This window comes from Thermobia domestica, chromosome 6 (genome assembly GCF_964235325.1).
Source record: "Thermobia domestica chromosome 6, izTheDome1.hap1.1, whole genome shotgun sequence".
In the NCBI taxonomy this organism is placed as follows: domain Eukaryota; kingdom Metazoa; phylum Arthropoda; class Insecta; order Zygentoma; family Lepismatidae; genus Thermobia; species Thermobia domestica.
This window is the reverse complement of record NC_137459.1, coordinates 273,445,744-273,470,968: the sequence shown is the minus strand read 5'-3', so window position 1 is coordinate 273,470,968 and position 25,225 is coordinate 273,445,744. Positions and strand designations below refer to the sequence as shown.

At 33.4% G+C, this 25,225-nt stretch overlaps 1 protein-coding gene across 4 annotated transcripts in view; it reads left to right on the top strand.

Moving 5' to 3' along the window:
- The window catches only part of LOC145688499 (protein GVQW3-like), a 480,426-nt gene that overhangs the window by 253,201 nt on the left and 202,000 nt on the right, over positions 1–25,225 (top strand). For 2 of the 4 annotated variants that reach the window (XM_081762838.1, XM_081762837.1), the window contains one exon: positions 18,509–20,376. The exons of the other annotated variants lie outside the window; for them this stretch is intronic. In XM_081762838.1, coding sequence (XP_081618964.1) covers positions 18,526–19,020 — 495 coding nt within the window. In that variant the 5' untranslated portion in view covers positions 18,509–18,525 and the 3' untranslated portion in view covers positions 19,021–20,376. Of the gene's footprint in view, positions 1–18,508; positions 20,377–25,225 lie in introns of those variants that run through there. 4 annotated transcript variants of the gene reach the window in all.

Sequence of the window (25,225 nt, the reverse complement as noted above, 5' to 3'; positions counted from 1 at the left end):
CTGAACCGTCATTAGGCTTCTTCACATTTTTACACATTGTAACACCACTTTATAACCTATACATGCCCTATGCGGGCTCGTTTAATAGTCAAGTTAAATGCTTCTTGTCTTCGTAATGAAAAAACAAATATTGGAAATATGTATATTTACATGCATGCTTGTGACCCGCGGTGCAGTCTTAAAAAAAATTGAAAATTACTGTTTCAAGTTCCTTAATGTTTTCTGAAATGCAAATTCCTTTATTTTGATTCACCCGTGGTGCAACTGAACCGATGCCACTCATATAGGACTTCTCAACCATTCCTCGTTTCGATGCTACTCATATAGGACTCCTCAACCTAACGTAACGTTACGTATCGTAACCTAACCTAAACACGTATTCCCTCATATTATGTCTACAATATCTGTGCACAATTTCGTTTACTTTGATCCACTTGTTTTTGCCTTTCGGGAGTCAACTTTCAAAATTTCGGGTAGGGGCTTTTGCCCCTAAATCCGTTTTTCCGCAGAAAATAAAAAACACGTGTTCGTTTATTTTATGTGTAGTATCTGCCTGTCAAATTTTATCAAAATCGGAATGTTACACTTGGGAAGTGTTACTTGTAACTAATAAGGTCAAAACGACGCCTAAAATGTGGAATAGAAAAATAGACTTTTTTGACTATTTGAATTGGAACTGGCAAATCCATAGAAAATTTGGAATTGAAAAGCGAAAACTACACGTTTCTAACACTTGTGGTTTGCGAGATTTCATTGTCGAAATATTGGCCACAAACATATAAACTTTTCTTGACCACAAACATTTAAATCTAGCATTCCAATATATAGATTTTTGGAGTTGAAATCGGTTAAGAATAAGGAGGTGAGTCTACCTTATCTTAAAGAGTATACTTCTTGATAAATTTCATACAAATAACTGATTTTCATGAAACATAGTGTTTTGTTTAACTTTAGAATTACTTCTGTAGCTTGTAGATGAAATCAGTGTACAGCAATGATTGAATTTGCTCCATCCAATAAATAAACAAACAAACAAACAAACAAAAAACGATAAAAAGCTATAAAAATTATTTGATTTTATGCAACATGGTGTGTTTTCTTGCTCAATGGCGTCTATTGGTTAGGGTTGTACTCAGTCAATAATAATGGGTGAACTTACTCCTAAACATCAAGAAAAGAAAAAAGAAAGGTCGAAGAAAATTTTTGTTAAAAGAAAACACGGCGTGCATTTCTTTTGAAGATTAAGAGCTACTGCTGCTGTATGAGAGTGAAATGGCTAACGGAAAAGTGACGAAATCTCTCTAATTTAAAAATAATAAAAACATCCTCGTTCGTTTTTACTGTGCCTGGGACCATTAGTTAAACCCAAATGCTCATTTTTCTACCAAATTGTCTTAGAATTTAGTATATGGTAAATACTAGTTTGCAATATTTTGGAAACACAAAACATTTTGAAGTTATATCTTTTCATTAATTACTATAAATAAAGCAAATGATTGAACTAAAATATTGCAATTAGGAATGCAAAACTATAAAATGTCGAATCTTACTCTGTTTTTTAGTTTTCTACTCCCCTGAATATCTAATTGCACACGAAGAATATAAAGTACAAATAGGAATTAGTATGAAGATTGGAAATAAAGCTATACTTGTGTATATTATTACTTGTTGTGAATCTATTTCATATTTTCAATACCAAACAGGTCAACAATTTACTTTCCATCTGAAAAGTAATTCTTTCTTTCTCTCTTTCTTCTTAAGACGTATACCTTGCGTTGATAGCTTCAACGTCTTTATGACATTTTTTATGTTAGCATTTAATATTATTTGTTCGAAGGAAAGTGAGTAGTAGTGAAAGTGGACTAATGAATTAAATACCCATAATCGGCTTAATTCGTTCCAGTTTTTCGCTATTGTAATACTCAATATTCATTTATAGCTGTTGTTGAAGTAATAAAATTATTATCATGTCAATTAAATTACCAAGTAATAAATAAAAATAGCTTTTTATTTAGTTTCTTTAGTATGTTTAGTTGTGATTTACTGAACTTATGAATTGACAGAGAATAAAGAAAAATACATTGTTATTTCTATTTGCAAAGTATTTTAGAAAACAAAGTGGTCCTTAGTTGCGTGATACAAAACATTCTAAACATCAGTGCAATTGCTAGCAAGTACGGTAAACTCTTAATTATTCGCGCTCGGATTATCCGGATTTGTGGGTTATTCATGCAGGGTATATTATTATTGTACTTTGGGAAAGATGTTCAAAAGTTGTAGAGATGAGAAATTTCGAATACGTTCCAATTGACCTCACACAACTAGCAAGCAGCGTGTGCGTTATAAACAGCAACAATCGAAACACGGTTATAATATAAACACTGTATACATATGATCTTATCCCAAATCATTGTTCGTGTAAATCGATAAACATTTAAGATTGTTTGTGTTTTTCATTTAATTGTGCCGTTTTATCTGGTGATTAGCACAAATAATCAGGAGTTCGCTATTCTTACAGTTTTAGGCTGTGATAGCCAATGATTCCACCAGACTCCCCCAATGGCGGGGTGTCACCCTCAAACTTCTTGTAACACCCCTCCAAACTTTTGCTTTCATCCGAGCCTGAACAGGGAATTTTTCACGTATTTCATGTTTTGTGCGAAGAAATCCAATTTAAATATAGAACTCTCAAACGATTGAAAGAAGAACTTTTTTCAACGGATTTCTTATTGAAACTTTCCTGAGAAGAAGGTAAATACATTATGTTTACTAATTTGTCAGCTCTGGCAACAAAACTGCTTCATCCAATCGTTACCCCTTGAGTGGAAAGAGAATTTTCAATAATGAATAGAATTTTAACTTTGGAATAGTGCCGTCTCACTTCAGAACGGGTTAATGATTTGACGATGACCATGGAGAGACCTTGTTTACCTGTTCCAAGTGAAATAAAAAGTGTTGAGGCTGGTTTTAAAAATTTTATAAGTTGTACATACGAGGAATGGTTGAGAAGTCCTATATGAGTGGCATCGGCTCAGTTGCACCACGGGTGAATCAAAATAAAGGAATTTGCATTTCAGAAAACATTAAGGAGCTAGAAACAGTAATTTTCAATTTTTTTAAGACTGCGCCGCGGGTCACGAGCATGCATGTAAATATACATATTTCCAATATTTGTTTTTTCATTACGAAGACAAGAAGCATTTAACTTGACTATTAAACGAACCCACATAAGGCATGTATAGGTTATAAAGTAGTGTTACAATGTGTGAAAATGTGAAGAAGCCTAATGACGGTTCAGAGGAGAGTGTGTCAAACTATGCATATAGCCTCGCTGCTGAAAGGGACGCTAAACTAAAATCAACTCAATATTCTTGGATATGAGCTCCTTCGTGGCTAAGCGGTTAGTGTAGTCTACTTTATCGTGGGAGACCCGGGTTCGATTCCCGGTGGGAGCTCACGTGGTTCGGATTCCACGTTAATCAGTAGGTCCCGTCTCATATAGCCCAGCCAGAGATGAAGTGGGTCAATGGGTCAAGTTTCCTGAGTGGGTCAGTGGGTCGTGGGTCAACAGCATGCGACCTACTGTGACCCACCACCCACCATGACTTACTGTGACCCACCACCCACCATGACCCACTGCGACCCACCACCCACCATGACCCACTGCGACCCACCACCCACCGTGACCCATTGCGACCCACCACCTACCATGACCCACTGCGACCCACCGACTCAGTATGATCTACCGATCCTCTCTGTTCACTGCATTGTAGACAGTATCTTCTGAAGACACAACTTTGTCTTCGTTTTACTTTCAAGAGGTTTATTTTCCTTTCTCTTCCACTTGTTTCTGTCTACTTACCTGAGGTGAGTATATCTGATCAAGTGAAAAGAGAACTTCAGGCACTTTTGGATATTGATATTTTTAATAGTAATAATAGCAATAGGACTTACAGTGCAACTTGGCTTTCGAGACCTGAGAGTTTTTAGAGCTAACTACTGGAAAAAATACGTTTTTGAATCACTGTAATATATTAATTATTTATAAAAAATTGAATGTAACTATGTGTGCCTGATCATCACGGTCAAATTGCAAAGTCAAATGAAGTTACTTTTGGTAAATAGTTAGGCCTTAATCCAAATTCGGATGTTATATTGCTTTAATTATAATGCATAATATCCTAAGGAGGTAGTAAGGATCCGAATTTACGTATCCATCTCCTTTCCTACATATTTTATTTGTGTCAACAAACTTCGAAAACTAATATTTTATTCTTCTTTTTCTACACTTATAAAATTATATATTTTATAAAACAAATTTTAGGAATACAAAAGCATTTCAGTGAGTTACAAATATTTAAATGCAAAAATTAAAGATATTTTATTTGAATTTTGAAATGGTTCGTAGAAAGAAGACAGTAATTTTAACTTAAACATTTCAATTAAACTCAGTCCAAATGAACGAAATGCCATCTTATGACATTTTTAAATATAAATGATCTCTGATTTTCCCTGACAACAACATTAACTTCTCCTGAATTGAGCTATCAAAAGAGGTGTCCTGGATTGACCCAAACCAACTGGTTCTCTGCAAATGATTTATCTTCTTTGATAATATTAACCAATTTTAGCTGATGATATCTATGGAAACATAGAATGCGAATTTCATGAGCTAGTCTTTATTATATTTAGGGCATAACTGACACACAATCACAGTCAACGTCTTGCGAATAAAATCAGAAAAATAAACACATTGCTGAACAAGACTGCACTTATTTAATATAAAAACACATTTACACGTGACGTTTCGATCTTCTAGCCAAGATCCTCATCAGACGTGCACTCAGTATGAGTTAATGGCAAAAGTGTAAAGATAATCTATTCGTGTTATGAAATGCAAATTGTTAATAAGAAGTAAAATTAAACTAAATTCTATTTTATGGCTCTATATATTGTGAATATGAAAAAATGTTGATTACATATTCCCTTTCCTGCCTATGAATAGTTTGTTAGGACGTGGACTGTAGGGTTCATTCCGTAACGGACTTGGAAAAAAATTGCAGATCGTAACATAACGCAAATAAATACAAGAAGCAATAATAATTGCTATACCGACTATCGCAAACTAAAAAGCAAATTTTGCGCTGTGTTGACGCAAACAATTGCAGAATAAAGGTCTGTATCTTATTACTACGAAATGTAAAATGAATCTACGCAGCAACTCCTGTTTGTTTCCCCATTCGCACTTTCTAGTGAATTTAATGAACATTACTGCAAGTTTCTTTTCTTTACCAGTTGGCTCTTATATACAAGTTTTAAAACATAATAAAACGAGGAAAAATTCTAGTAATTTACCAAGGATGTTATAAAATAGAGGATCTGCCTATATGTATCTTCGTCATATGAACTCAATGAAGCCAAAAAAAAAACTACGAAGCATCGTCTGAGCCGGCATGTCTGATTGGCTACTCTCGTTTCCGCCATGATTGTTGGCTCGAAACATTGAGATCTTAGTAGCGCGGAGTGGGCAGAATAGGTGTGGCGAAGCTGTGACGTATGGTTTCACGATTTTGTTGTATGGGCAGATCCTCTATTTTATAACATCCTTGTAATTTACCATTTATTTGCGATAAAAACAAAAATTAAAATTCAAAGAAACAAAAATCCCACTTCACCTCCATGGCATCAGTATGAAAAGTATGCGGCTTCTTCGGTTTTCCCTTTCGGAGAGAAAGTTCAGGGTTATTTCCGGTGGAATTTCGAATTGATATAATATCTCGTTAAATTCTATGTTCATACCTCATTACGAGACACACTAAAGAGAAATTTTCAAACAACAAAATAAGTACACAAATAAATAAATAATAGAAATATGATTGAGATTCAGCGCAATAGTGGTCTAACCTTCCTCAGAATGTGAAATAAAATATTTTCATAATCTGTTCCTTATGAAGTGAATTGTCTTCTTATAAAGTGATCTGATCAACATTTACCTCTTAAACCAGTAGCTTATAATCTTCCCCCACTTACGACACACTTTCATCTCCAAATGCTGAGGCACACCCTTGTTATAGTGTAGTAAACGTTACTCATAAGTAACATTAAGATGTGATCCAAATTCTAGCAGGTAAACAACTAAATTTCCGTAGTAGTTACTACTAATTAAGTTAGAATTGAATGTTCAAAATAAAAAAATAATAATAATAATAATAATAATAATAATAATTCTTAAGCAGTTTATTGGCAACAACAGCTTGACATCCACTAATGCACCAAGAATAATAAAAGTACAGTGAATACATTGCATCTTAATTATAAAATAAACAGTTTATACATGAAATCATAGAAATATAAGAAACATGCTAAATACATCATGATAAATGAATATAAAAATAAAAAACAAACATGTAATATCTGCAATTAAAAAAATAAATGCATAGAGATTACATGTGGAAAAATTACATGCATACATGGTAAAAATACATGCATAAACATAAAAGTCAAATGTATACATATATAAAAAGACAGACATTAATACAAATAAAAGAAAATATAAAAGCATATCAAAGGCATCCATCCGAACAAAACTAACAACTTTTAAGAACTTTAAAGAATTGATAACAAACAAGTGGAAGTTTAGATTGGAATAGATCTAAATTAGAATTGAATTTATTAGCTGTATCAATACAGCTATAAGTAGAAGATTTTGAAAATAGACTAGTGCAAACAAAAGGAGTAAATTTTCTGATTCTACAATAAGGAACTCTTAGCGAAATAAAACTATCTAAATAAAAACCTCCTTGTAATAGATTACGTACGAATTTTAGATCAAAAAGACTGCGCCTATCACTAAGGGTAAAGAAGCTTAAATCCTCGCGTATCACACTTAAGCTCATATTATAATATTACTTGAATTTCTATTTTAACCACGCAAGAAAGCTATTCTGAATAGCTTCTATAGTTTGCAAAATACTTGGATTCGCAATTCCAAATAACAGTTGCATATTCAAAGTGAGACCGTACATTACATAGATAAAGAACCTTGCGTGTATTAATTGAGTTAAAATTTGTACACAATCATTTAATGAATGCTAAAAATTTCTCTTTGGTTTAGATGTTACAACCTGGTGTTTATGAAACAATAGTTTCGTTTCCAGAGTATTCCTAAATCATCAAGATAATTTACATATTGGATATGACGGTTACCAATATTATATTTTTATATATATAGAGAGATTTGTTTTCCTGGAGATAACCCTTGAGTTTTAGATAAGTTCAAAGGTAGTGAATTTATTTCTGACCAACGTACAATAGTATTAATATTGTTTTGTAAAGTTGCACGATCATTCGTTGTTAAAATAGGATAAAAAATTTTGATAATGCAAGTAATATTCTCAGATATATTATTAATAAACAACAGAAAGAGTAAGGATCCCAAATTTGACCTTTGATATACTCTAGAACTAATATTACAAATGGAAGAAGTATTTCCCTTATGTCATACCAAAAATATAATAATAATAATAATAATAATAATAATAATAATAATAATAATAATAATAATAATAATAATAACTTTATTTTAAGTGCTATGAACATCTTATAGGCAAAAATACAGCATTATATTAAAATCATTATATAATAATTTTAAACAGACTAGAAAATTTGTAGTATAGAATGATTATTCGAGCAGGTTAAGGGCTTTGTCAGAAGGTTAATATGTTAAAATTATAAGGTTCAAACTGTATATAATACTTTTTTTTTTAAAAAAAAGTCAATTTCATAATATACTATTAACAAAACTATGCAAATTGAAGTCTCATTTAACTACCATTTAAAAGAATGAATCCATCTTGCTTAAAATTGCACATCCAACATGCAGAAATATTGGTCACTTATTGCCATATTTTAACATAAAAGACTAGTTCTTTGAATAAAAGATTATAATACTAAAAATACGCTGAAAATACACAATAACAATAAAATAAAGATTGGCAGCTAGAAAGTTAAAACATAAAGTCATGTCATAAAGTTAAAACAGTTGAATGTTTGCAAGAAATGCTCTGATATTTCTCCTAACATATATTCATTTTAAACTGTAAGACATTGTCACCCTTCTTAGTATTTCATGTTTTGAATTTAATGCAACCAATGTCGATTGATTCCTAACAATATAAAGCGGCACTCTTATTCCTAAAGCAATATTAGCTACTATGTTTGTTATCCAATACCATTTAAATAAATAATTTATCAATAACTTTCCTCCTTTCCGATAGGGCTTGAAGTCCCTAAAATGTTTGCCAATATCCATATTCATGAACATAATATTTTTTTCCATTTTGTAACATAGTAGCCTTTAAAACATTTCTGTACAGCTTCGATTTTGTTAACAAGTGTGTTAGATAGACTGTTCCAGACAATTGAACCGAATTCCAGTTTGAATCTAACAAGTGTCTTATATAGGTATACATAAGAACTACCATTTATAAAATCAGGCCATTAGTAAAATATAAAACCTATTGTTTTTCTTGTTGATTGTACTATGTCATTTATGTGATTACCAAAATTTAATTGTCTGTTATACAAAATACCAAGATTAATAATAGTAATAATAATAATAATAATAATTACAAATTTAACATATTTTACAATTTTCGACATCGGAAATATCTTTCCTATTAATTACCTGCATCGTTTATTATTTCACAGTAATTTCATATTCTTGCGACCTACTAGTGTGCAATGAACCTATATGTTCTATTTTTATTAAATGACGTTTAAATTTGCGCTGAGATTATTTTCCGTTTTGTTTGAGTTAAAGGTTGACCTTTGAAAAACAGTACCACAATTAACAATAATTTTACTCTAGAAGTAAGTGACACCTGATAGGATGGATGATAAAATATGAAAATATTTTACTATGTAACCATAAAAGCACGTATATTCTAGCACGTGCACAAAACATCTGAAACTAAAAGAAAGGTTAATTATATTGTACAAAACTTCCGTATTCTTTATTTTTTAAGAAAAAAAGAAAAAAAATACTCCTGAATTTCCTATTCTTCAGTGGAACAAAATTTCATTGCAATACATACACACACACACACACACACACACACACACACTATAAAGGCAATCCTTTATTTTCGATTTTGGGATTTTTTGAGTCTCGCCCTCTTAAGTGGTTCCCTATCAGATCAAAGTAGCCCATGAGAAAAATGAGCTCAATTGAATAACATTAAATTGTGCCCCAAGGGACCTAAAAATTTTCAATGCATTTACAGTGTACAATATAAGTTGGGAACGGCTGGTGGCAGTGATACTATATCTTGGATGTAGGCGATGGAGATCTAGTACTATACGGTACCATCATGGCGTCCATCTTGAAGTCTGTTTTTTTATTCAGATCCACTTTCTGTTTTGGAAAAGAAGAGGGTTATGTGACATATTGTTTTTAAATGAATATGTTAAATTTTATAATTTATTATTATTATTATTATTATTATTATTATTATTATTATTATTATTATTATTATTATTATTATTATTATTTTGAACTTTTACATCTAACTTACATCTAGTCGCAATACTACGAAAATTTAATTGTTTTACTGCTAGAATCTTAACCACATCTAATGTTATTTATGGGCCGTTATTTGTCATTATAGATTTGAGAGTTATTATCTTATATAATAACATTCTAGGTTTTTTCGTTTACTATTTGTTTAAATAAGTGTGCAAATTGTACAAAAAAATCGCAATTTTAAGTTAATATACAGATATTATGAATGCAAAGGTAAATTGTAAATAATATCAGATGTGCATCTGTGGTAAAAGGTTACTCCAAAACGATATGCCATACGACAACCTCGATTAAAAACATACATCTGAAACTAATAAGACTACGGAATTCAAGACGGACGCCATGATATTAAATCTTCATTGTCCCTATGCAATATTTTGTCTCACTCCGTCTAGAATTTTACAACTTACAAGAACCATGATAGATCCTTGACTCATGTTGTTACTGTAAATGCATTCAAGAAAATACACTTTTACGTAATTCAATAATAGTATCTTAAGTAGATAACTCTATTTCATTAAATATACAATCTATATTATAAAATTGAAAGTGACTATGTTTGTGACTCTCAATCTCTTGAACCGACCGACCGACCTCGATCAAATTTTCAACGTAGATGCGGTTCTAGCCTGAGAGCAGTGATGCTAGTTTGAGGGAAATTTCCCGTGGCGTAGGGAGATTTAGCAGAGATTTTTTTAAGAAGGGAAAAAGGGAGATTTTACGAATATGAGTTTAAAATGTAGGGAAATATAGCTTTTCAACAAATGTTATGTTACAAAGCACTGCGGCAGTATGACGAAAGACGTCGACATTCTTTCCAGAATCCCACATACAAAGTGACAAACTTTTTTTTCTTCTTTGTTTTTTGTCCACAAGCTTTACGCCGCTTGGTTTGGGGATATCATTATACAAGATAACATTGAAGTAATAACAGAATATCAAAAGCACAAATGTATGCTATGGAGATATGAACACAGTATAATAATATCGATAAATACGCAATCACGCTCTCTTTAAACAATGATTATATATATATTGAACAAAATTAGGGAAATTTTCTTAAAAAGGGAATTTTTGAGCATTCCTGAGCGAAATTTTAACTTGAGGACCTAGCACCATTGCCTGGGAGTGATTTTAGCTATTTACTTTGAGGGTACACGTTAAGGTAGGAGAGGAGGGGGACATAGAAAAAATAAATAAAACTTAATAACTCTTGAACCATCCGTCCGATCTTGATCAAATTTTCAATGTAGATGAGGTTCAAAACTGGAATGAATTTTATCACTTCACTTTGATGAAACAACATAGTGGAGGGGGTAAAGGGAGATATACAAAAATCAATAAATATAAATATAAAAGTGACTGTGTTTCTGAATTAATTACTTTTGAACCACCAGATCGATCTCAATCAAATTTTCAACATATATGAAGTTCAAACCTGGAAAGTTTTTTTCATTTCGACAGTCGATCTTAGGGAAGATGAAAAGGAGGAGGGGAAATATATGATAATGAATAAAACTTAATAACTCGTGAACCATCTGGCCAATCTCAATAAAATCTTCAACATAGATGAGGTTCGGCCCTGGGATGGTATTTATCTATTCACTTTGACGATAGAACTTAGGGGAGGAGGTAGGAGGAAGATATATATATAAATTAATAAAACTTAATAACTCTTGAACCACCGGCCCGATCTCGATAAAATTTTCAACCTATATGAAGCTGGAACATGAGATGATTTTTGTCATTATCACTTTGCCGATGTAACTAAAAGGAGGGGAAAGACATTTACAAATGATCGAAAATGCCCGATATTAGTGTCGAATCTACAGTTTTTGAGGTCGCTGAGATGAACAGTGACACTTTTGATGCAATTTAAATCCAAATTCAGCCCCGCAAAAATTGTGGGAGAGGAAGGGTATATATATATATATATATATATAATAACCAATATCAGTTTTGAATTCATACTTTTTCGGGGTCGCTGAGATGAACAATGACACTTCCGATGCCGTGGTCCGCAACATGGGGCGGAGAGGAGATATATGGAGATATATAAAAATAATCGAAAATGACCAATATTAAGGAGCGCTTTAATAATAGTAAAAAGTGACTGACTAACGAAACATATTACTGTTATTTCTTAATTTAACCTAGCGAAGCGGGTAATTGATGCTAGTGTTTTATAAATTACTCTACAAGTTAGTGTCATTATTACATAGAAAGTGTCCCTAGACTGAACAGTTATTGACATACTCTGTTTTTTTTATGTATAGCGTTTTTTCAGCATTGATACCAGGGTTGGCTGGTTTAAACCAAGGTTTAAACCAGCTGTTTTTTTTTTAAAAAAAAAAAAACTGGTTTAAACCAAAAAACAAAAAAAAATGTTCGTAAAAGTGTAAGCGTTTGTAAAATCTTGATGAACACACATTTGTGGGTTATCACGTTTCACTCCCGTATATTATTCGTATTATATTCAGACCTAAATTCTCCATTCATTACTCAAAAAGGTTATACATACAAAAGCAACTTTTTTTATAAGTTTATAAATGTTTATTTTGTGATTTTTTGTAGTTGTTATTATTGTTATGTAATTGCAATCGAAGAAAAATTCTAAACATTGTTTCGTTTCAATGTTTACTATTGATAAAATACACCGAAAATGCCGTACTTTTTGTGTGTGTGTGGGGAGGGTCATACAGACCCCACGAGAGGCATTTAGTGAAATAAGTATCTTTGGTATCTATTTATGTATAAATGAGTCTGAGCCAAAGTGGACTCAAATAATTCGTATCTTTATTCACTTTTCTTATTGATATGCAGATTAAGTCGGTGTATTTCTTTAATTTGGACCAATAAAAGTCGTTGTTAACTAACTTGAACTAAATTAGTTCTTCTGTACTCCGTAGTACTTTGAAAATGTTCATATGTAATTCTGTGTAATGGTTTCACTTGTGCAACTGTTTATCTTTTTGTCCTTCTGAAATGACTCTTGACAGTTATATTAAGAAGCATGTAAAGATCAGTACAACGTATTTTTTTTTATCAGGATTCCTTCGTGAGTGAGTCGGCAGACGTATCGCATTTGTGGCCAATTAGTCCTGGTTCCGAGTTCAAATGGAGGACAATTTTCTCGGATGTAACTCGAGAAGCGGTTTTTATTCAGCTTTAAGCTTATGTGACCCCTTCCAGCATAACCCGGTTGTTGCATAATAACATCAAGGCGAAACAAACTTATTTCTGTCCATATATGATATGAATATATAGAGCAAATTATTTAAACCATAAAAACCTGGTTTAAACCAAAAAAACCTGGTTTATGCAAAAAAAACGGTTTTTTTTTGGTTTTTTAAATAAAAACTATGGTTTTTGCCAACCCTGATTGAGACTATACGGAAAGTGCACCTATAAATTAAGTTGAAATTCGAACCAGTGTAATACGTTCAATGATCTTCCATCGGAAATCGAACCCGGGATGTTTAGGATATTGTAATTACAGAATTAGTAGAACAACACATTTTCAGGTACAGGAAATGTTTTTAAAACAAATATATCAGCGGTATGTGTTCATATAACTATAGTTCTGTCACTAGTCTACATATTCATGTTTTAATAAAATTCAGTTAATTTAAAAGGAGAGACAGAGAGGAAGAGAAATTGAAATAGTTAAGCTAAACTCCAATTTCGTGACATGATGACAATGAGATAAATAGTTGAATGATAATGAATCAATTGGGAGAAGGGCGTAATAAAAGGAAACTGGAGAATTCTCTCACGCTAAACATTGGGAAAATCTGAAATACAGTATTTTCATTCTGCAAAATTTTAACATCTCTTCATTTATTTTACAATATTTTCCTCTTTCTCTCTTGTAGTTTAGGAGGAAAGAGCATGAGTACCTTAAACAATAGCTATATCATTTGTTTTCTTATTAGATTTTTGATAAATTCTTCAATACCTTACTTTTAGAAGAAAAAAAATACTTTCTCAATCAGTAGATTAATCCATATCTTTCCTAGTAGTGTAGTGGGTAGCGCGCGTGCTTTTGGCAATGATATCCTGGGATTGATTTCCGGTGTGAGAGCATTGAATGCATTCTGGTGGTTCGGATACAACCTTAAACTGTGGTACCACGTCTGATATAGACTCGGTGCTGCAAAGAGACGCTAATCTTCATCGAAAAACCTATATTAATCAACACACCACTAGCATTAGTTGTTGTACGCTCGTCTTTCGTTTATAACGTATTTGGAATGAAAATATCTTGTCTGGAGAACACAAATAATCTTGAAATGTAAAGTAAAATACAGAAGTGTTTAGTATTGAATTGAGAAGCTTATTTCCGAAAGGAAATATTGGCATCGCCAGTTTTTTTTTTTTAATTGATCTTTAACGGTCTCAATCTTTGGGACGAAATGTTCTACAGTTGCTAATTTTGCGCTAGAAGTGAATGAACGAGGTGGGCATATAAATACCACTGACTAACCTTACATTCTAATTTATACAAAAAAAATCGTTTGCATAATCAGACATACTTCATTCTCTAGATTCAGAAACAGTTAAAAAATAGAAAAAAACCGTAAATGGAAATATTCTCTACTGAAAATGAACTTTTGAATTTGTGTTGTATCTGAAATATTTCACCACATTAGATGAAATCTAATTCTGTTTCTATTTGAGTACGGGAAAATGTATCCCTTCATTATGGTTTTCTACTCGAACAATTTAGAAAAACAGTAAACGGTTAAATACAGTTTCTTTTTGTCTCTAGTACTTATGAAATGTATTATAGTACGTTTCATCAGTTTCATACTCAAAACTTATTGTTTTGTTGTCGTAACACAATGAATTTTTCTTTGTAGTCTTCTTCGAGTTTATCGATCTGAAATCAGCCAGCGTCGGAATACTGTATGAACACTAATTAATATGTATACATATAAATAAAGCTTCATGTCTGTGTGAACGGGAAAATGAAAAAGAAATCACTAAAACAATGCAAAAGAAAAGGACTTTCTCGTTGTGCAACACTGCTATCGTAAATCACGCAGTTGCTATGGAGGAGATAGGTTTAGTTTGTCGATTAGGAAAAAAAAATGTTTCACATTAAAAGTATGAGTCAGAACGTGTGCTTATCTTACGTCATAAGGAACAAATTCCCTGTCTTTAGAACATTATGGCGCACCATCAAATAAGCTTGTGTGTTGTTTTTATTCCTTGGCTTACAAAAATACATTTTTAATGGTGAAATATATCTAAGTCTGTCTGCAGTCTTGTTAAACTTTCTCAGTTGAGAAACAGGACTCTCATTTTCCCGTCGTTCTTGCTGAAGTACTTCCTCATTATTGTATTTATTAAAGAATAACGTTTCGTGAACAAATGTTGCTGTGTGCTGAAAAAGAAGAGATATACTTTCTGTTAGGTATTTTGATAACCATACAGCATGAATGAATTAATACCAGTTATGTTAGTTGTTTTTCTATTCAAAATGAATTTTTTACATTTTCATGGAATTGATTTTCCCTATAGTTTGATTTTCATAACGTATTTCTAGTTTATATCTTACATGTAGGCCTATGTATACCTGGAATTGAACTCACAAACGTAGACGCAAACGAGTTAAGGCTATCTTTCCTGTTGGAAACGATATAATTATAATAACATGGCATATCTCACTTGAAAGTTTTATTAAAACTATTTATTTTACACATTTTAAAATTCGTCTAGATCTATGTTATTATTAGTACTTTATTTTCACTTACCAATTAAAAGTTAATTTCCTTCCATCTGAAAGTAATTTAAAACATGCCTTGAGTTTGACAACAGCGGTCAAGGTTCATTTTGCAGCTTCAAAAATAGGTTTCTTTGATTTTCTTCCCAGTGTAAGGTCAAAAGGAGTGGGCTTGGGAATGTTTCTGGAGACTATGGGATGGTGATTGACTTCTGATAGGCAAAAGTCTGTTACCTATTTCCGTTGATTGTAAGGATTTTTATTTATGCTATGTAAACACCTAGGCGAAGAAAGCTATCTGTACTGCTTGAGGGATATTGTAGATAAAACATAGAGCAGTTTCAGAAAACCTGTGTCCATGCCATTTGCAAGAATGGGAGTGCTTCCAATTGGTGTGTTTATTTTATGCAAATAGTTTGGAATTGCATACGATTTAATCGAGAAAATAAGTTGAAGTTAAAATAATAGTGCAATTAGTTGCGAAATAAGAAGAGAGACTTCCTATTGAAGGGAAAATATCACTTTTTATTTTATTTCAAAGAGACGAAACGACAAAAGTACAAAGTACAATTTCTGTCAATACCAATCATCCGCGTTCACTCTATTGATATAATATTCCGAAGTGTTACAGCAGGTAAAAATTTACACCTACTCCAAATCTCCCATCCTTTTGCGAAATAATACAGAGATGTAAATCTTTCGTTGCTAAGTGGTGGATATAGAAGGGGGCGTAAGTTCCTGAAGGGAAAATGTACTTTTGTGTTTTCTCAACAAGAGGAAACGACAAAAGTATTTTTGTATCAACATATTAGACAAATAACACACACACACACAAATAGAAATTCTATGAACCAGACCACAGGGTATGGATTCAATGTATTTTGTAATTCAGAATTAAAATTGCGAAACCCCAGAACAATCGATCGTGTCCTTTTTTTTTTTTGTTGTTGTTGTTATAGGCGAAAAACTTGAGCGATTTTGGGTACGGAGAATCACGTAACACAGCCGTACAAAACAAGTTCTGTTCAAGCGGTCCCCAGGGTATGAATTTGATGTATTTTCTTACACAGAATCCGAATTTCAAAACCACAGGGCAATTGACCATGTCAATTTTATTTATGGGCAAAATGAGCTGATAAAATGAGTGAACTGACATATTAAATAACGCTTAAGGATATGCAAGTTACTACACAACGCACTTCAATAATAAATATGGTTTAAATGTTATTATATCAGATCCTTCGTGCACCTCTCGTAACGCGAAAGTGTTCTGATAACCTTTAGATTAAATTTTAAAAAAAATCAGGACGATTTTTTTTACATAAATTTACAAAATGACCTGAAAAATCAGGACAAAACGAGACAATCTTTCCAAAAAAAAAAAAAAAAAAAAAAACAAGACAAGAAAGAATTCTTCGAGAATAGACACACCTGTTTTTCGTCTCAGAGGAACACTATTGAGGGTACTAGTTTCTTCCATCAATTTCGTAATTTTTATCTATACTGATTCTATTTTATTTTATTTATTGAGATTGATCTACAATTGGAATGGTTTGTACTTTTAATGTTCAAGTTGCTTGAATATGATTGTTTGTCCTTGATAAATTATGCGAAATGCAGTATTCCAATGCAAATAACACTTGAAGCTGAATGACAAATATTTTGAAAGCAAAATATCAATAGGAGGAAAATTCATAATATTAACTTACACTACCTAGTTATAGCTTACGAAGATGTTTGCTTGGCCACATGGGGCACATTTAACCTTTCTAAACAGCAGTCTGTTAAATTTTATTCAAATAGTCTTCCAATTGCTTCATGATTCTGGGTCGATACAAGAAAATGTGATTCCAATGGAAGTGGAACCCGAGATCCAGAGTATGAAATCAAGGGGAGACTAGGGACCTCTTACTTAAAATTTTAAGAAATAAATTCCCTCTGCTAAATTATCTGTGAGAATGGTGTGAAGGAATCTCTCAGGCGGGGTGTTAAAATTGTGAAGTACCTTAACCCTATAATACCCCGCGTTACATATATGTAACATTGGGATTTTACTTCTTTATATTGAATACAATGGTGTTTTGCTGCTAATACCCACTGTGACACATCTGTAACAGTACGCTCAACACCACCTAGTGGATTATTGCTGAACTTCTTGTTATTTTGTCCTCCCAGAAGTACTTGAAAACATATTTTTTGCCTCTATGATATCACGCTCTGGGTATTATAGGGTTAAAGAGGGCATTAATTATGTTAGTAAGCAAAAGAGTTTTAAAAATGTAATCTAAAGGTGTTAAGGGAGTACAGGAGAAATATGTAAATTTACCAATAAGAAAACAATAAATAAATAAGAGAACGGGCCACCACACAAAATTTTTGCTCGAATTCCTTAAATTAAATCATGTTGTTAATGAAGTATTTTCTTGTGAAATAAAAACAAAATTCTAAAGCGTTTTCGGAAAACTTCACCGAAAGAAAACTTATCTCCAAAAGTAAACTACCTTTGTACACTCATGTCCAAAATTATTGTCGCATGTCTATAAATATGTTGTAGGAATATAATTTGGTAACGAATTCGCCCGGTATTTCTTATAATGTTAGTATGTGTATAATCGGCAAAGACATCTATGTGGCAAATTTCAGGTCAAAAGAGCATAAATAAGAACAATAAAACAAAAATAAATCTTTCTTGTCCATTTAGCAACATTTTGTTTTACTCATGGTAATTTTCACATTTGTAATTTTTCTCCTATGAAATTTACCACAAATATACACATCTCGATTATACACATAGTATCAGTATTAAAAGTACCCTGCAAAATCATTATCAAATTATATTCTTACAAGAATACAGTTATAGATATGCGACAGTCATTTCGGACATAAGTGTAGATTTTCAACAAGAAATAGCTTATGCTGTATATTAGGGTCATTTAAGAAATATTTGTTTATAAAATAATAATAAAATCACATGAGTAGTATTTTACAAATTTGTCAAAGAATTCTGCTCAAGAGTAAACTATTTCTTGTGGTTATTTTCTTACTAATGGTACATGCAATATTACAAGGATAATACGAGGGAGGATCAAAAAGTAATGGCTCCCTCATTATATTTTTTCTATTACAGCTACTGACTTATCTGTGCCTGACGTTATAGAGGTAGCCTTCCTCCACTAATGTAGTCTTCTCTTTTTCAGATTGAGTTATTAGAACCATGGATCTGAAGCTAAAAGAAAGAGTCGTCATCGAATTTTGGGCGAAAGAAGGTTGTCCACTTAAGGAAATCCATATGCGCTTGAAGAATATTTATTGGGATACGGTAATGGATATTAGCAATGTACGGCGTTGGGTGAAGAAGTTTAGAAACGGAGAAACAGAAATCGCTGGTAAACCAAGAAGCGGCCGGCCGACAACATCGATCATAGATGCAAATCGAGAACGTGCTGAGGAATTGATTCGAGGAGATAGGCGCATTACAGTCCAGAGTGTTGCTGATGCATTGAACATCTCGTATGGCTCTGCCCAAGGAATAATTACTGACTTGGGATATCACAAAGTGTGTGCTAAGTGGGTACCTAAGCAATTGACTGTTGATAATCGGAGGAGGCGAGTGGACATTTGTCAAGAGCTCCTGGACGCATTTGCAGTTGAAAATCAAGACTTCTTCAAAAATGTGGTCACTGGAGAGGAGACGTGGGCATACCTGTAGAAAGTATATGATCCTGAGAAATGACTTTTATGTTTGGCCCTTTAAAAGAACACCTACGTGGTTGCCGATTCAATGATTTGGATGAAGTTAAAACAGTTGTAAAATCATGGGTCAGAAAGCAACCTCCTGAATTTTTCCAAAAAGGTTTTGACGCCTGGGTTCAAAGATGGCGTAAATGTGTTCAAATTCTTGAAGACTATGTTGAGGGGTAGGATTCTGTAGAGGACAGTTCAGGCTATGCTCTGCAATACCTTGTCTTTTCTATGTTCATTAATACATTTTTTTGTGACACAAGAGACATTACTTTTTGATCCCCCTCGTAATGAATTATTTATTTATAAAATATTACGAAATAAGATCAAAATTGCCCATGTTGCTTTAGAGAAAGTAGTCTTTAAATAAGCTCTACCCCAAGAGAAAACTAGAACTTGTAATTTTTTTTTCATAAGGAATAATTTGCATAATATTATAGGCTATTATTGAAATATTTATTTACGAAATATGAACAAAATTTCATGACACGTTATTGAGAAAATTGCCCGAAGGAAACTCACCCCCCGAGAATAGAATATACTTCGTAGATATTCAGCACAAATGAGTCATGCCATATTGTCAGGTTATTAACGAAAAATTTGTTTATGAAATATGAACAAAATCGCCTCAGTCGTTTTTGAGAAAATCGTCCAAAGCTACCACCAAGAACAAACTTCCTCTCGTAAATATTTTCAGGACAAATGAGTTGTATCATATTTTCATGTTAGTAATGAAATATTTTTTCTGAAGTATGAGGAAAATAGCCTCAGACGTTTTTGAGAAAATAGTCCGGAAAATTTATCCCCAACAATAAATTCCTCCTTCTCGACTTTTCCCAGAGAAATGACTTATACTACAGTATGGAATTGTTTATAGAAAATTGATTTATGAAATATAAACAAATCGTTAGAGTCGTTTTTTGAGAAAACTTGATTTTTAAAACATTTAACGTTACGTAAATTACCTTTTATTTTTAGGAGTAGGAAGAAAATTCGAAACCCCACTGGGGACAACATAAAAATGTGAAATTTTAAATTTGGTGAAGATTAACGTTTAACGTTGAATATTTTGGTCTTCTGTTTAGTCAGAACGATTATCGATCGTGTGGAAGTCGTTTAATCTGTTTATCTCCCCTTCATTGGCCTCGAGTTCAACTCTCTGGTTGATAAAGATCCCTTTCAGCTAACAAGCAGAATGTCTGTGTTCCTAACAAGTAAATGCGTATAACATGTATACAGATTATTAGTGTTACTATTATTTATATTATTAGTGGTAGAATCTTGTTAAGAAGCCTGTATAGTCTTTATATTTTAAAATCTTTTCCTTTCTGCTTTTAAAGCAAGATTTAGGTAGTAGGGGAGACCGGAGCTAGTTGGCAGCAGGGGCTGGTTGACGAACTGCATATAACTCCTTCATGAATTAACATAATGAGCTGTTGCTGCAGTCATAAAAGAGCGACCTATGGATGCAGCTGCCACCTTCATATGGAATTTGTAACTTGCGGATTATGGCGTCTATTAGATAAAGTGTTTTCTTGCCAGTCTGAAGTATTTTTTTTTCAGTTCTCCGTTACATCACAGAATCGTCACTACTTGGATTACAGAGGTAAGTAATATAGCATTAGTTAGATCTGAACTTTGTTTTGATGGATATTCAAACAATAAAACGTAAATGCCAAACAATTGCTGAGTAATTACGACTTTGTTGCACAACAGGGCTTGGGGTTAGTTGACGTATAGCATTTGGGGTTGGTTGGCAAGTACGCCAAACAACCTCGTGTGGAATTTTATTTCATTTTACTTTTATTGTTACATTGTTTGTTTTATTTTTATGTTGTTTACAGTTCTACCAATCTTTTACTTCAATGTTATAGAATAGAATACACGTATTGGATTACCGTCAAAATTTAGAAATCGAGATAAGACTGTATGCCAGACTCTAAATTTTCTGAATAGGCCTAATTCTCAGGATCAAGAATATTTTGTATGTGCTCTTTTGTTACAAAAATAGAGGTCTAGCTATTGCTTTTTCTTTTTTTCTGGAAAGTAGGAAATAAACTGCATTTCTCGATAATTCAGCTCAAACATATCTTAGTTTCTCTTAGCTACTTTGTGAACAGCAGGAAATAAATTACGTTTCTTGATAGTTCACTTATTTTAATTACATTTTGAAATAATATGAAGAATTAACCTACACCAAATCATATTAAAACTGATATGGTTTGATAATCCTGTAGCTTTCAATGTCATGACAACCAAGCTAGAATGAAAGAAATAGGTTTTCATATTTCATAATGCTGATTCTTTTAAATGTTGTGAATAAAGGCATTTCAAACTTCAAATAGCCTACTTCATTGCAATATATATAATAGATTTTTTTTTTTAAAAAAAATAACGTTTATTTCTAATAAATCCAATTTTGTTTGTGTTTTGCTATATTTGAAAAGTATGCCAACTAGCCCCACAATATCAGCCAACCAGCCCCTTACTAGGTTTCGGTTGGCACACTCCATTTTAAAAGAAAGAAAAAAATATTTCTCGAAAACTGTAAGCAACAAAACAAAACCAAAAATTGAATTTATTAGAGGAAACATTGGTCTTTTCGTACACATCCATTATATTGCAATACAGTGCAGCATCTGCTCGTAAATAAAAATAAAGAATGAAAAGTTCGCCAACCAGCCCCGGTCTCCCCTATATATTTCTTTTCTCGATATATAGATATTATATGTTTTAGATATTATATGCTTTAACAGTGTGTTCTTTATCTGAAGGGTGACCAATATTACAAATATGTAAAACTCTATTGTATTTAACAACTCTATTGTACTTAATAATAGTACTATGTATCTTTATTGTATTATTCAATGCAATAGTACTATCGAGAGCTTTGGGTAACTCAATACATCCACAAGGACACTTTATCCTTCAACTACAAACACACATGCGCACCTCAGATCCCTTATTCTCTATTCAGCCCGTCCAGCCTACCACGGTTATGCTTATCTTTTGTGATGTGTACTAATCCCGTATGTTCTTGCTTATCTCATATCACGTGTTCCAATCAATGCCTTTTGATTGCACGTAGAGGAGCTTTTCTCAACTTCACTTTGGCTCTTGTGCTGTGCGCATACCAATGAACTTTCTTTTCAGGATTGTAACAACTATTTTGTTCCCCTCGGCACTCTGCGCCCAAGGAGTCATACTGGATGTCGTTTTCTATGTGGGAGCACGCAATACGACTGACCGCATTGCACATACTGTACTTGCTGCTCTTGGATCCCTCAAGGTCGTACTATCTAGACAGAGTCCGCAATGTCTTAGGTACGACATAACCCAGAGCTCCGAGCATGACTTCTGGTAAATCCTTGCCGTCACTCTGCCGACTTCCTAGTCATACTACCTTAGCTTCTTGGCTAACTTGACACTCTGTTTCTGAAAATCTGGCTTCAGCCCGGGATCGCCCGAGAAACTCCTGGCCTACTTAGGAAACTGACGGTGAAAGTATGCTTCCCTTCGAACTTGTCACTCTGTTTCTGAATGCTTGTCTTCAGCCTGGATTCGCGCCAGAAACTGCTGACCTTCTTACGAAACTGACCACTGAAGTTCACTGTTCCCACTATTTGGTGTGAGTGGGTTCCTGTCACCACGGCATGGCGCGTCTTCAGGTTGCGGTCCGAAGAGAAGGATTCTAGATATACTGTAGAGGTTAGCTGCGAATATACTGAATAAGCAGTCGCGGACAGACGATTAGGAGTGATCCTCCAGCTTGGCGGTTTAGGTAAGGCTAACAACCTCATCCTGTAAAAATGAGGCTCTTCTTCAGAAACATTCACAAAAGCCTCGGACAAGGACTGATAACTTGGCACGATCTCAGCTAAAAGAAAAATGGACATGAGATTTTGGAATATGGAATATTAGAAATCTTTATAGGACAGGCGCGTTAAAATCCGTAACGAGTGAGTTAGAGAAATACAGGATGGACCTAGTAGGAGTTCAGGAAATTAGGTGAATTCCGGGAAGTTCATGTTCTTTTACGGGGAAGGAAACAGAAATCGGCAGTTAGGAACAAGGTTTTCGTTCACAAACGAATATTACCAGCAATTAAACGGATTGAATTTGTTACTGAAAGACTTTCTTTCATTACTCTTAAGGAACGGTGGTATGATATTATTGTTTTTGTGTTGAGGATACTTGGATTGAAATTAGAGATAGCATTAAAATTTCAGCAAAAGAGGAATTGGGACACGCGGAAATACGTAGCAACAAACCATGGTTAGACCAGGAATGCATTAAACTAACAGAAGAGAAAGCGGGAAAAATTACGCTGGCTACAAAATCCGAATGAAATAATTACACAAAATTTCGCAGGTATCAGACGGGAAACTTCCAAACCTTTAGAACAAAGAAACGCGATTAATTGAAAACTAAAATTAAGGAACTTGAAGATAATAGTAAAAATAAAAACATTCGGGTGTATAAGGGATCAGCGAATTTAAGAAAGGCTATCAACGTCGTCGTGCTTATATATTAAAGAAGACTCACGGAACAGTTCTCACTGATACGGATAGCATCTTAAATAGATGGAAAGAATTTTTTGAAGATTTGCTGAACACGCAGCCAAAACTAATGTGCTTGGAGAAAAAGAGATACACACCGCAGAACCTTATATTCCGGAACTCAACCGAATAGAAGTAGAAACTACTATAAAGAAATTAAAGTAACACAAATCTCCGGGTGTAGATGAAATTCCGGCTGAGATAATTTTAGGTGGAGGCGAAAAATTGTGAAACAAGATACACAAACTCATTCTTCTTATCTGGAACAAGGAAGAATTGCCACAAGAGTGGAAAGAATCAATCATTGTTCCAATTCACAAAAAAGGCGACAAAACTGACTGTAATAATTATCGAGGCATTTCTCTTCTGTCAACATCCTATAAAATCCTTTCAAATATTCTATTAGCAAGATTTACCCCATACGCAGATGAAATTATTGGAGATTATCAGTGCAGATTTAGACGAAATCGATCAACAATCGACCAAATATTTACCAAATACTCGAAAAAAGTGGGAATACAATACCCCGGTACATCAACTATTTATTGATTCTAGAAAGCCGTACGACTCGGTTAGGAGAGAAACATTATACAACGTTCTTACAGAACTTGGAATGCTGAGAAAGCTAATTAGATTAATTAAGATATGTTAAATGAATCCCAAAGTAAAGTCCGGGTAGGAAAATTTTTGTCCACGAGCTTTCACGTCGAAAATGGCCTGAAACAAGGAGATGTGCTATCACCATTAATATTTGTTTGTTTTGGAATGCGCTATAAGGAAAATCAAAGATATCAAGCAGGGCCTAGACTTGAACGGTATTCACCAGGTTATTGCATATGCTGAGGATGTAAATTTAATAGATGATAGGAGAAAAACAGAAAGAAATGCAGAGATCTTATTAAAGCTTGCAGGGACATGGGTATAGAAGTAAATGCAGAGAAAACTAAATACATGAAAGTGCGTCGCGACCGTAATACGGGAAATTATGGATGCGTTAAAATATTAAATAATACTTTTGATAAAATGGATACTTTCAAATACCTAGGATCAATATTAACAGACGAAAATCATATTCACGAAGAAATTAAACGTCGACTAAAAGCAGGGAATTCGTGTTACTATTCGGTTCAAAACTCTTGTCGTCGCGAATTCTGTCGAGGAATTTGAAGCTTAAATATATAAAGCGATAATCATGTCTGTTGTTCTGTATGGTTTCGAAACATGGTCGCTTACTCTGAGGGAAGAACATAGAATGAAAATATTTGAGAACAAGATCCTGAGACGAATATTCGGACCCATGAGAAACGGAATGGCGGAAACTTCATAACGAGGAACTACATAATATATACGGTTTACCAACATTGTTAGGGTCGTCAAGTCTAGGAGGCTTAGGTGGGCAGGTCATGTAGCTAGAATGGAAGAAAGTAGAAACGCATTCAAAGTCTTGACTGGAAGATCAATCGGAAAACGACCATTAGGAAGACCTTGGCGCCGACGGGAGGTCAAAATTAAGATAGATCTCGCAGAGATAGGAACACAAAGTAGAAACCGGATCCAATTGTCTAAGGATAGAAGTCAGTGGAGAGCTTTTGTGAACGCGGCATTGAACCTCCC